Source organism: Meriones unguiculatus, chromosome 6 (assembly GCF_030254825.1).
Source record: "Meriones unguiculatus strain TT.TT164.6M chromosome 6, Bangor_MerUng_6.1, whole genome shotgun sequence".
In the NCBI taxonomy this organism is placed as follows: Eukaryota; Metazoa; Chordata; class Mammalia; order Rodentia; family Muridae; genus Meriones; species Meriones unguiculatus.
Window position 1 is genome coordinate 87,688,919 of NC_083354.1, and position 12,694 is coordinate 87,701,612.

At 46.3% G+C, this 12,694-nt stretch overlaps 1 protein-coding gene across 1 annotated transcript in view; it reads left to right on the plus strand.

The window, feature by feature from the left end:
* The window catches only part of LOC110549648 (chondroitin sulfate proteoglycan 4-like), a 74,475-nt gene extending 66,775 nt beyond the window's left edge, over positions 1-7,700 (plus strand). Inside the window, exon 10 of the mRNA XM_060385724.1 lies at positions 239-7,700. Within this exon, the coding sequence (XP_060241707.1) occupies positions 239-2,280 (2,042 nt within the window). The 3' untranslated portion in view covers positions 2,281-7,700. The remainder of the gene's footprint in view (positions 1-238) is intronic.
* The last annotated feature ends 4,994 nt before the right edge of the window (positions 7,701-12,694 follow it).

Sequence of the window (12,694 nt, forward strand, 5' to 3'; positions counted from 1 at the left end):
CCAGGAGTGTATAGCTGGGTTATATGAGAATTCTATTTTCAGCTTTTTGAGCTTTTTTGCATTGGTTTTCATAAGCATGTGTTTACGTTTAAATTTTACTTTTGTGCGATAATTCAGGTGCTTAAGTAACCTATGTGTTTAGAATAATCCACTGAGAGGTATACTTGGGAGTGAAAGCTTTATGACCTTCATTAAATGTCTGATCACATGTCTCTTTGTTCTTTAACTGCTTTAATAGGAGCTTTTGTCAAAGAGGGAGATAAAGTTCTCATTGACCAATCTAAGCTAGATGCTTCCAACCTCTTGCTTCGGCTGCCCCAGCCTCAGCGTTCTGCCCACGAAATCTGGTTCCAGGTCACAGCACTTCCTCGCCATGGAACCATTATGGTGAGAGAAAGAAACCTTACCACAGGAAAATCCTACTTCTCCCAGCAGGTAGTTAATGCATTTGGAGTCACTTATTTTCACGATGACTCTGAATCACTAGTGGACAGTTTTACCTTTGCTGTTTGGCCAAACCCAAAGAGCAAGTCCACCAGTAAGCCAGAGGCCAACTTTCTGGAAGAGATATTCAACATCACCATCACCCCTGTGAACGATCAGCCTCTAGAATTAAAGACCAGAGGGCTTCGGCTGACAGTTCTGCAGGGCAGTAGGTTGGTGGTGGGGCCTGAAATCCTCAACGTAGAAGATCCAGACAGTCCTCCAGATGAAATCCAATACGTGGTCATCCGTCCTCCCAACAATGGCTTCTTAGCAATGGCTCATGATCCAAGCACCACCGCTCACCACTTCACACAAGCCGACATCAACAACGCTCAGGTGTGGTTCACACAGGATGGCAGCCCGTCCTCTGGGGCGTTTTATTTTAGTGTGACTGATGGCGATCACCGCCCTCTCTATAAGCTCTTCCATCTGGATGTCATCCCCATCTCCATCACTCTTGTGAACCTCACAGACCTGCTTCTCCCACAGGGCCAGACAACTGTCCCCATCACCAGTGCCCAGCTTTCAGCAGTGACCAATGGTAGGAGCCATCAGATCACCTACAGGATGACACAGCCCCTTCAAAATGGCCACTTGCTGCTGGAAAGCCGGCTGGTCACGAGCTTTGGACAGGAGGATTTGGACTCTGGAAGACTCTTTTACCACATGACCAATCTCACTGCCTCAGAAGATCAGCTGCGGCTCTCGTTGTTTACAACGGAGAGCAACTTGACAGAGCAGACGCTGAGCATCAGAGTGCAGCCTTTAGTGCGGGTCACACCGAACCTGAAAATTGCCAACGGGGTGGCTCACCGGCTTCGAAAAGAGGATCTGGATGCGACCGAACTTGCTAACAGGACTAGCAGTGACCCCACGTTTGAAGTGACACAGCCACCCACCCACGGGCGACTTGTTCGCAGTGCGCCTAACAACCCTGTGGTGGAAGAGGTCACTCGGTTTACCCAGACAGACATCAACCAGGGGCAGCTGGTGCTTGAGCTGTATGCTAATCTGACGGGCACCTTTACCCAGAATGACTCCTTCACCTTCTCGCTCAGGGCAGACCGCGTGCAGCCAGCTACAGGTTATCTGGCCTTCACCATAGTGCCACCAGACCCCTTACCTTTACAAACATTTACGCCGGGCGTGCCTTTATTTGTCACTGGAGAGAGCCCTGTGGCCTCCGTTTGCCCTCAGAAACAACTGACGGCTTCTGTTTTAACACAGACAGAAGCTCCAGGGAATCTGACCCAGAGCAAAGGGCAGGGGGCAGATTCCTGGGGACAGGTCGGTAGCAAAGAGCCAAGTGTAGGTGGTAAGGCCTCCCCCACTAAGGTCATGTGGCCATATGCCACCACCGAAGGCCTTTCTGGGGGGGTCACGCAGCCTGGAGAGAGCAGTTTCCCCCTGATGGTCGCCCTCCCCTTGGCTGCTGTGTTCTTCCTCCTGACAGTGACTGCGGTGGCCCTGTGTGTTTGGCTGCTGAGCCGAAAGGAGAACAAACCTAAACCTCTTCTCCAGCCGAAGACCAGCCTCGAATCCCCGTTGCCAAGCTGTAGAGCAGAGAGGATTGGAGCCATCCCCACCGTCAGGGTGACACCCCTTATGAGAAACTCCAGCGGCCCTGCTCCCAGTCTGTTTTGGCCTCCAGGCTACCATCAGCCTGCCTCTCTGGGGGTGGAGCCTGTAGAGAAATGCGCCACCTGGGAGGCCTGGGTGAACCTGGATCCTGACATGGCCGAGCTCTGTCGGCAAACCAACCCAGCACTGAAACACAACCAGTACTGGGTATAAACGGGGAACCCCACCTCCCACCCCACCTCATCCTCATCCTCCCTCCTTCTCTTCTCCTTCACCTGCCTCTCCTCCCCCGGTTCTCTCCCTCTCTTCCCCTCTATTTCTCCCCCCTTCCCCCATCTCTGCCTGTCCTTGCTCTTATTGACCACTTCCGTGTATAGGTGCTGAGCTCGGCACTGGGCTATTCTGATGAAGTCATGCGGATTGTGGATGAGCTGAGCGCTGTAACTCAAGGTCCCAGATTGTGTCCCCTTTTCTGGATCTGACTTTCTCCACACATACGCTTCTGTTAAAATTAAACTGCAAGCCAGGCGCTGCGGCTATAATCCCAGCTCTGGGAAGCAGAGGCAGGCAGACCTCTGTGAGTTCAAGGCCAGCCCGCTCACAAAGGGAGTCCAGGATAGCCAGGGCTACACAGAGAAACCCTGTCTCTGAAAATCAAAAACCAAACCAAAACAAAAAAGAATTAATTACACTAAGGTACTACTTAGCAGTAGGGCCAGATTGGAAGCAGTGGCATTGACTTGGGGCTTGGAGTTAAAGGAGGAAGGTTTAGGTGCTTCTCATGGAAGATTTATTCTCAGTGAGGCAGCAGGAAGTGCCAATTCTGTCTCTACAGAAGATGTCACTTACCAGTGAGTTTGTTTATATTATATTTATATATCATCCTTCACTTCTGGGGACTCTTCTTTGGTTGGTTGCCTTGTTCTGATAGCGGGGCAATCTGACCTCCTTTGAGAATATTCATTAAATACATTGTATTTCCTCAAGAAGCATTGTCTGTTCTGATCTGTAAAATCAAGAAATACTATATGAAGCTCTGAGGGATAGAAAGGTGTGTTAAAATTTTTTTTATTATTTTTAATTTTTTTGATGCCTTCATTTGGCACCCTTTTACAATAAGTTGAACTAATGACAAATTTGTATTTGAATTGTCTGCTTGAGTCTTTGGCCAGGATTAATTTCTGCAACTGTAAAATGAAGCTTTTAGTATTTACATTAAGAAAGCCTTGAGCTGCAAAGTGCAGTATACCCATAAATGATTTAGATTGAGGTAGGCACAAATGAGTCACATTTTCCTGTGAAGAGTAAAATAGTAAAGGTTTTAGGTTTGCAGACCACACATGGTCTCTGTCATTCGTTTTTCTCTTTTGTTCTTTCCTAAAACAAAGTTTGTTTTAAGAAAATGTAAAAAACAAAACAAAACAAAAATCCCAAAACCTTAGCTCTTGAATTTGGCCCACACATTATGTAATTTGCCAGCCTTTGGTTTAGGCAATAGAAGTGTATTGAATTATGTCAATTAGTGAACCTTCTGTATCCAACCTTCCAAAGCTGGCTCTGGGACTTATTATTATCAAGGGCGGAAGCTGTTTTGTCCTCTCTGCCCTGTGGTCCTCAGGCTGTTGGTGATTATGATTATGGCTGCCAAAATGTCCAGCAGAGTGAACATATCCCAGGCATTGTCACACAGCATGGTGGCTTCTTGGAGAGAGACTCCAACAGGAATATTTGTATTAGTTATTTATTATCATAAGGAGACTTTCTCCCCATTTTACTTGCTTTTATCTCTTATTGTCTAAACCAGGGAACATCCTTTCTATCCTCCCACCAACCACCAGTGGGAGGAATGGGACCTCAAGACTGATGATGTCTCCTGAGTCAGTGATCTGCCCACTGTGGACTTAGAGGAGGTTGAAGAAATAGCTGTATGTAGACAGTGATAGGGTCTACTGAAATACTCTTCAGGTATTGCAATCGCTGGAACTAAGATACTGCTTTTTATCTAAATAGATGACCATCCCTTTTTCCTGTTGAATGGTTTTCTTAAAGCTGGAGCCCATGTTACAGGGATAAGAATATCACTTTTTATCCTTTTATCAGTTTTAGGATAGAAGTTCTGGGTCTAGGAGTCCCAACAGACAGAGCCCTGACACTTGTCTCAGCACAGCAGCCTAAGGGGTTAATAGAGCTGGGTGCGGTGCCGCATGCCCGCTGTACCAGCATGTGGGAGGCAGAGGCGGGAAGATCACTGCAATTTTGAAGCCAGCCTGGGCTACATGACAAATTTTAGGCCAGCCTGTGATATAGAGCAACAACAACAACAACAATAATGAAACAAAGAATGAGAGAGAGAGAGAGAGAGAGAGAGAGAGAGAGAAAGAAAGAGAGTAGCCAGAGAGAGAGAGAGAGAGAGAGAGAGAGAGAGAGAGAGAGAGAAAGAAAGAGAGTAGCCAGATGAGGCCTGGAAAGATTTAATCAGCATGGCCTGACTGGGGAAGAGCAGGTAAAGGCGCTGGGTCATACAGAAAGAAACGAGAAGAAGCAGCCTTGCTTGAAGAGTGGTCTGGTTGGTCAGGACCGGTCCTTCGAGCTGATCCCAAGACATGCCTGAGGGGGCTGTGTGGTATCCAGGAGATGACTGCTCCTGCTGGAGGCTGCTGTCAGGGAATGTTCTGTCAGCAGAGGCCTGTTGTTCCTGGAATGCAAGGGGGCACTGCAGGTTTAAGACATCTTCTTGGTACATTGTAAAAAAGCTGACCGCGTGGCCCCTAGGCTTTGATCTCTGTGAGTTCAATGCAAGCCAGGACTACATAGTGAGACCCTGTCTAAAACAGCGTCCCCTAAGCTCTCTTATGTGTCACCGGCATACCTAGATGCAGACTTATGCAGGAATCTGACCCACAGTCCTAAACTAGAGGGTAGATGCAAAACAAAAAAGGGCGGGTGGCAAACCTTCCTGAGTCAGCACTCAGAGTTCCCATTACAGAAGGATGGGCTGCAAACAGGTACGTGTGAGGGGAAAGGCACTCCGCAGAGCCTCTGGCAGTGACTGAGAGAGGAGGGTGCCTTTGCATTTAATCAGCAGGCCAAGGATGCCCCATTGCCAAACGTTCAACACGCCCCTACCCCAGACAAAGACCCCTCAGCATCCACGCCACTCCCAGAGGTCGGCATTGTTGAGGCTGAGAGACACCAGGTGAGCCATCGTGAATAGCTTCTGGCGTACCCAACGAAGGGTTAATAGACTTGTTACTCAGTCTAGGCCGAAGGGGCATTGTGAAGACAGAATGGAGGGTGAAGATGCCCCCGCACTGTGTTTGAGACGCTGGCTAATGGCATCCATGGACATTCCTTCTTCAAGGATGTATTCCAAACTGGACAAAACCCAGCAGGCAAATCATTTCTATTCGTTCTTTGTTTAAAGGGAAATATTATACCTTTTAGGGTGGGGTGGGGGCAGGGCAGGAGGGAATCACAAGGTAAAGGTTAGGTCGAGAATGCCCAGAAAAGTCTAATGCATCTTACATACTTCTTATGGGAAATGCTTTTGGCTTCACCTTCCTTCTGTTCCTCAAAGGGTCACTTCCCTCCCAGCCCAATTCTAACTGCTCTTTCGGAAACAATTTCACAGTCTACAGACCAAATGGCAGCATGGCACATTTGGGCACAGAGACAACCACTTATGTCTTGCTTCCATCCTCACTTATGTCTTAGTTCCATCCTGGCCTTTTATTGCCGGCCATGGAAACTAACGTTACTGGAGCAGTTAAGGTCAGAGCCTTGGCCTTGGCAAGTCCTAACAAGTGGGGGCTATGCCACCTGCCCTCAGCAGGCCAATTAAAGACACAGAGTAATAGAAAAAGGCAGAAAAAGATGTATTCAATGTGGCCACGTGGGGAAGGGGAATGAGGAGGTCTGGTGATGTCACAAGTCTGTCTTCTAGGTCCTCACATGAGGCATAGGCTTAAACAGAAGCCAAGACCTACCACTCTGCACTGACACTCCCCCTACCCCGCCACAGTTTCTGAGACTGATCTCTCGTGCAATTAGTCTGACAGGTTGTCAGAACTATAAGAAATCCCTGGCAGGGAGGCTCCCTTCTGGCTGGCACCAGATTTAGCCTTTTCCGTTTCCCAGCATGAGTTTCCTGGGTAAATGTCTAATTGCTGGGAATGTGTTGTTTAAAAGGAGGGACCCAAGTGTCTCATTGCAATATCTGCTCCTGCCAGGGCTGTTAAACTAAAGCTGAAAAATTGTTTCTCCACTCCCCTTTAAGAGTGCTTCCCTCCGGCGTTTCCGTATTTCTCACTCAAAGATTGCCCCTTCCTTGCATTTTAGTTTTAGGATACAGACAGGCTGGGCGCCTTCACCTAGCTTCGGTTTGATCTAGATGTAACTCACAGTTGTTCTTAGCCCTGGTCTGACCCAAGCCCCCAGAGCAGTGCGCCGCATGCAGTGTACCCAAGGCAGAGGGTGAAGACCATCAGCATCTGTTACGTGGGTTCCCCTCTCCCTTGACTGGTCAATGCCTGCTCTTTGTGGAGGAGCCAGCTGTCCTTGGCTCACCGAGCCTGTTGGCCGCTGCTGTGGCTCAGCCGTAAGCTCTCTGGAACTAGGACTGCCAGGCTGGCCAAACACAGGGTCTGCTCCTCAACATTTTCCTGCTTATCTTGCAACTCCAAACAAAGACGGTTCGTGTCCATACTGGAAAGATTTAAAGCAGTAACTCACAATCCTTGTTTGCAAGTATGCCCTGCTAGAGCCAGGACAGACAGCTGGAGATCCAGATGTCAAAGCTCATTGATTAAGCAAGTAATTAACACAGAGTTTGGGAAGTTTCCTCTTCCTTTCCAGAGGCACTGGAATAGTCTGGTTTGCAGATGGAGTCAATTAAAAGGCAACAATGTCTACCATTTGGTGCTGGCTCAAAGAAAGCATAAAATAAAAAAATTCTGGCAAAGCCTCGTTCAACATTGAAAATTAAAGTTCTGTGAATGGAAAGACAGTTGAAATGACTCCCCCCATAGGAGGGGCTGTAACCGAACAATTTAAACTCTTGTCATGATGAGTCTCACATTTCTCAACAAGTGTCTGGGAAGATAGTAAATATACACTGAAGGTGAAGAGCAGAAGAATGGCTGTTTGGTGATTTTTTTTAAAGAATCACAGAGGAGTTCCAGGGTACAAGAGGAGACTTGAAAACTGGACCGAAAGATACAGAGCTTAGGGAAGGGTGTGGGACCAAATGGAAGGGCTCAGAGGTACGCACTGCCCAAGGACTTGTCACGCTAATTCTGCAGGGAGTTGGGCCTATGATTTTTCTGTTTCGTTGTGTCTTTAACTGGTTTAGCAGTGTGATGCTGGCTTTAAACCATTTGGGAATGTTCTAGTTTATGGAATAGTTTGGGAAGCTTCGGCTTCAGTGGTTCTTTAAAGTTCTGCTAGAATTCTGCAGTAAGCCCATTTGGGCCTGTACCATTTTTGGTTGAGTACTTTTTATTATTATTATTGCTGTTAACTTTGGTAAGTGAAACCATAAGGGATATAAATTTGTCATATATATTAAAAAATTCCTCCATTACTTTTAGATTTCCAACTTAGTAAAATAAAGGCTTTGGAAGTGTGTCTTTATAGTTCTCTGGATTGCACTGATGTCTGTTCTAAAGCTCAGTTTCCATCTCTTCTTTTCTTATTCTAAGTCTTCTGTCTCTTCCTCTTGGTTAGTTTAGCTAAAGGTCTGTCAGTCTTGTTAATCTTTAAAAAAAAAAAAAAAAACTCATTTCATTTTTTTTGGTCTTGTTTTTCCAAGGCTTGCAGGTAAATAATTATTAATTTGGATAATCCTCAAATTCTGGATTGGGCACTTAACGCTGTAAATGTCCCTCTCAAGATTGCCTTCATTGTGCCCCATAGATTTTTGCTATGTTGTGTTTCATTTTCTTTCAATGCTAGGAATTTTTAAAATTTAAAATTTCCTTTTTATTCTTCCTTGACCTAATTATCGTTAAGTACTGTGTGTGTTTTAATTCCCATGAGTTTGTATATTTTACATAGTTGCTGTTGAGAGCTAGCTTAATTCTACCGTGGTCAGATAGAATGCAGAATATTTCAGTTTTCCAGCTTAGGGTCAAGAGTTTGAAAAGACCACATAGAGAACTTAAGGGTTTCCTATGTGTCTGAGGATGGACTGAATGTCTGATTTCCTGGTGTACAATGAACAGGAAGCCAGGTCTTTTAATGAGTGTGTCCTGTGGACAAGGTGTGGATCCAGAGGGCAAGTTAGCATGTGATCATGTTAGGTCCTATCTAAGGTACCCATAGAGGCATAGACCTATGACCTATGCATAGAAAAACCAGTAGAGTCGTTAGATTCTTAGAGGATGAGCGAGAAGGAAGTAGCCAGTCAGAAAAGAGTTGCACTTGCCCAACCAAGAAAATTCCAGTCCACACAGAAATTACAGATGAAAGCTGTACATGGTTTCAGAAGAAAGTGCTCACAGATAATCAGCGTTAAGTATCTTCAAAAGGAAATCACAGGTTCTAAGCCTGTGTTAGCACCAATCAGGAAGCAGCTCCTCTGTCCCCCAGTCTACCAATTGTATCTAACAGTTCTGAAGGAGCTGAAGTTATGATGAGTTGAGAAGGAGTATGAGCAAGGAGAGATTCACCTGTCCTGACTTCGGGCCCAAACTATCCAGGGTGGCAGGTTGGCATCCTACAGCTTGAAAGAAAATTCCAAATTATGACTGGACATTTTAAAGGTAACCTCACATTGTTGATTAAGTCACCCTAAAACTGTGTTTCACATATGATTGGAAGACTTATAAGGATTCTCTCTGACCCTGACAGGAAACAGCTTCCAGAGCTCACTGAAGGGCAATAGGAGACCAAAATGAAGCCTTCGGTTTACATGCTATGGTCTGCCTTTTCCAATATAAGGTTTCCATGAAGCAATTATTTCCATTTGTCAGAAGCCTGCCTCATTTACTGGGGGGAGGACCGGTTGCTGTTGCTGTGTTTTGGTGTCCAGTATGCCACCTCATGCACTCTTCTTTTCCATCCAGCATTGAAAGCCCCTTTCTGTGTTTGGGGAAATCCCTTCTTTTCCAGGCACAGCTGCCACTCGGAGATAAAAGCAATGCTGGGTTCCAAGTTCCTTCCAGCTAATATACAGATTGTTTCTGAACATAGAATCCTATAGCAGGTAAAAGTAGGCAATATCTGCAATCTATTTTGGGAACAATAGGAGTAGCTGAAACTACACCGAATTTCCAGAGGTAGAAATGGCATAGAATGATGGCTGGGTATGGAAAGGGAAGCTTGCAATGACTGAGGCCATCTTGGATGGACCAGTTCTGTAGGATGGATTGAGCAATGGTTTCTGCCTTCATAGCCCCAAAGACTGGCTCTCTAATGCTTCTAAAGAGTCAATACACTTCTTAGTAGTTATTACAAATAATTCCAAATTTGCCACGGCAAAGACACCCTTATGGCTTGCTCTAAGATAACATGTCATGTAACTATGTTACTGTTATTAAAAACAAAATACCTGTCCCTATGCTTGGTACAGCAGCCTTATCTAACTGTTCCTGTTATTTAGATTTCACCAACTTTCCCACAAAGTCCCTTTTACATTTTAGGATCTAACTCAAGATACCTGTTGCTTTTGGTTGCTGTTTCTCCTTAGTCATTCTGTCTCTTCCATGTCTGAAATAGAACTGGTCAGTTGTTTTGTACAGTGTCCCTTGATCTGTACTTTTCTGGTCTTGATCTGGACTTTCTCATTATTGGGCTGGAGATAATGGATTTATAATGGATTTGAGGAAGAAATATCACACAGACCAAGTTCCTTATTATGTGGTACTGGGGAAACGATATCATACAAGCTAAGACAATGTTAACCTTAACTAGTTGACGAAATGTTATTTTCCAGGCCTATCCTGGACATGTATTATTTGGGACTTTTCCTGAAAAGAAGAATTCTGTGTCCTCTTTTCATCATGCAGTTTTCTCTGTCTCCTTTTTATTATACAGTCCTCAGTGTAACACAGAAAAAATGGACATTGTACAGGTGAGTTTCTTAGAACATGGAAAAGCAGGAAATAACCAGCATGGCAGGCCTGAAGAGATATTGGAAACTAAGGCAAGAGCCCCAGTGTGAGAAACATGAGTGGCTGCGGTGGGCTGTACTCCCTCATCAGAGACTTGCTTCTGCCATAGGTTCTTCATTTTGGTTTCTTCGTAGCCTGAAATGGCAGGTGCCTCGTGTGGCCTGGGCATCTTCCTTCTGTGCTACATGGTTCTGTACAACTCAGGGCATACCATCTTGCAATGACAACTAAGGATCACCCAACCCAAATAAATCCTAAAGCGATAGAAACTCCTTTTCCCGGACTTGCTTCATTCTTGCTGGACAAGCTGCCCCCCCCCCTTGTCCATCGCAGTGACTAGGAGTAGGGTGGAGTAGCTTCCTCCTTGTCAAGATTCTAAGGAGGAGTCAAATCTGAGAAGAGGGAGGACAAGCAGGCTGGCACCGCAGAGTGCTCCTCTGGGGCCTCCTTTTTCTCAGCAGAGACTGCATTTCTGTCATACACAGACTCCTCTGCTCAACAAGGTCCAGGACCCTTCTTCATCTTCTAGTATCTTGACGCTGCTTTCTAGTGTATGAAAAGCAGGCAGAGTAGAGCTGCTCCACCCACACTTTGATCATGGACTTAATGTCATCCTTTTCCCACCTCCTTGTTGCCCCAGAGGCTGCCATGATCTCTGTCAGAATCTGGCTTTAGAGGGTGTGGTGGGGGTGGGGTGGGGGTTGAGCCAGGTAAGTGGTCTTTTAGCTTCCATTTCCAAGTTAAAGAATGAGGTCAGTGCTTCTGTGCCTGTGTTAATTTCCTCTCCAAGATTACACCGAGGGTCTCTGCGAAATTCAGATCTCCTGACCCAGACCATCATAAAGGTGGCTATGGTGGCAGGAAACAAGATATATCCAAACTGGGTAGTTGAGGTGTACTGAATAAGAAACCTGGTAGAGATGTGAGCAGATTGCATGTATGGCTTGCTGTGACATGGCTTGGTGTCACTCAGGCTAGCAACAGCAGGGAGTTGTTGTAACTCCTCTGTCAGAGAGAACAAAGGAAGGCTAGCTCTCTGGGTGAGCTGCTGGCAGCTATGGTCTTCACAGAAGCAGCCGACCTCAAAGAGCGGGAGTGAGGGAGATCAAGGAACTGATAACTCTCATCTTGCCCTCCCTTCTGGTTCCCAACCTCAAAGAGCAGGAGTGAGGGAGATCAAGGAACTGATACTCTCATCTTGCCCTCCCTTCTGGTTCCCACCAGCTCCCCTGCCAAACGCTTTTACCGTTTGCCTCAATATAGAAGTCAGAGGGTTGCTTGCTTCTGATTCAGTCCACTGGCAGCAGCCACCCAGGAAAGGTGCCAGATGGAGAGTAGGCATTATGGCTAGAGGTGCATGGAGGATGTGTCTAGCACAAGACAGCAGCTTTGTAGCTGAGGGGCCAAACTGCTTCCCTGACTAGAGTGGTTATGCTCTTTCTTTCACTTCATCACACTGCATATTCTCTTCTCCTATGCTCTCACCCTGAGCAGCTCCAAGGTTCTTTCAGTGTTAACACAGTCAGAAGGAGCAGCTTATAATTATGTAAACCACAGGGGGCCCATTTTGGCCTGCCTTTCACACTGTTTAGGAAAGAAAGCCTTGAGCCTTTTCTCTTGCTGTTCATGTTTTGTTTTTTTTTTTCTCCCAGAACTAGAAGTCCAGAGTCCACCTCACAGTCCCTCTATCTGGCCCCTGGTTGTCCTACTTTTCCACAGTTTTTGAGTACATATGCAATGGGAGAGGGGTGGGGTGGGAGGGGAGTCCCATTTCACTCTCTGGGTGAGGTTCATGTTTCACGAGAGTGATTTCTTCTTTGAGGCTGCCATTGCCACGGTCAATTGAAAACTAGGAAGCTGTTCTCAGAATTCTCTTCTGGGCTTTGGAATGGAATTGGAAACCACAGCTCGCCTTCAAGCAAAACATTCAGGGGGCTGGCACAGCTGATTAAGAAGGGGCGGGAGAAGACTGGTTTGGGGAAGGGGTGGCACAGTCAGGAGCTGGGCTGGGCTGGGGGAACAACAAGGCTCATAGTTGAGGAGAAAGGGAATACTGAGGTTTCCATGTCAGATACATTTCCGCCTGCCCTGCTCTGATGGTAAAATGAGCAGAAGGCGAGAGTAGCTGGGTGACTTGAGGGGCCACATGGAGTGAGAGCCAGGGGATGAAAGGCTAGCGACTTCAGAGCAGGACTGGACCCTCTTCTCTAAGAGCAAGTCAGCTGGAAACAGTCATTGCCATCGCTGTTTTAAAAAAGAAGATGCAGAAGTTGCTTGAGCTATGAGGAGGACATGGGCAACAAAGTCCGGCCTTTCAGATGGAGTATTCTGTTAACCACTTAGTCACCAGCACAGCCGCAACTATGACGATGAGAATATTCAGTCTCTCTGGGGCTGGGGAAACAGCTCAGTTGGTAAAGTGCTTGCTGTACAAGCTAAGTTTAACCCCCTGAACCCACATAAAACAAAAGCTGAGTGTGGTAACTCACTTGAAATTCCATCATGGCAGAGACAGG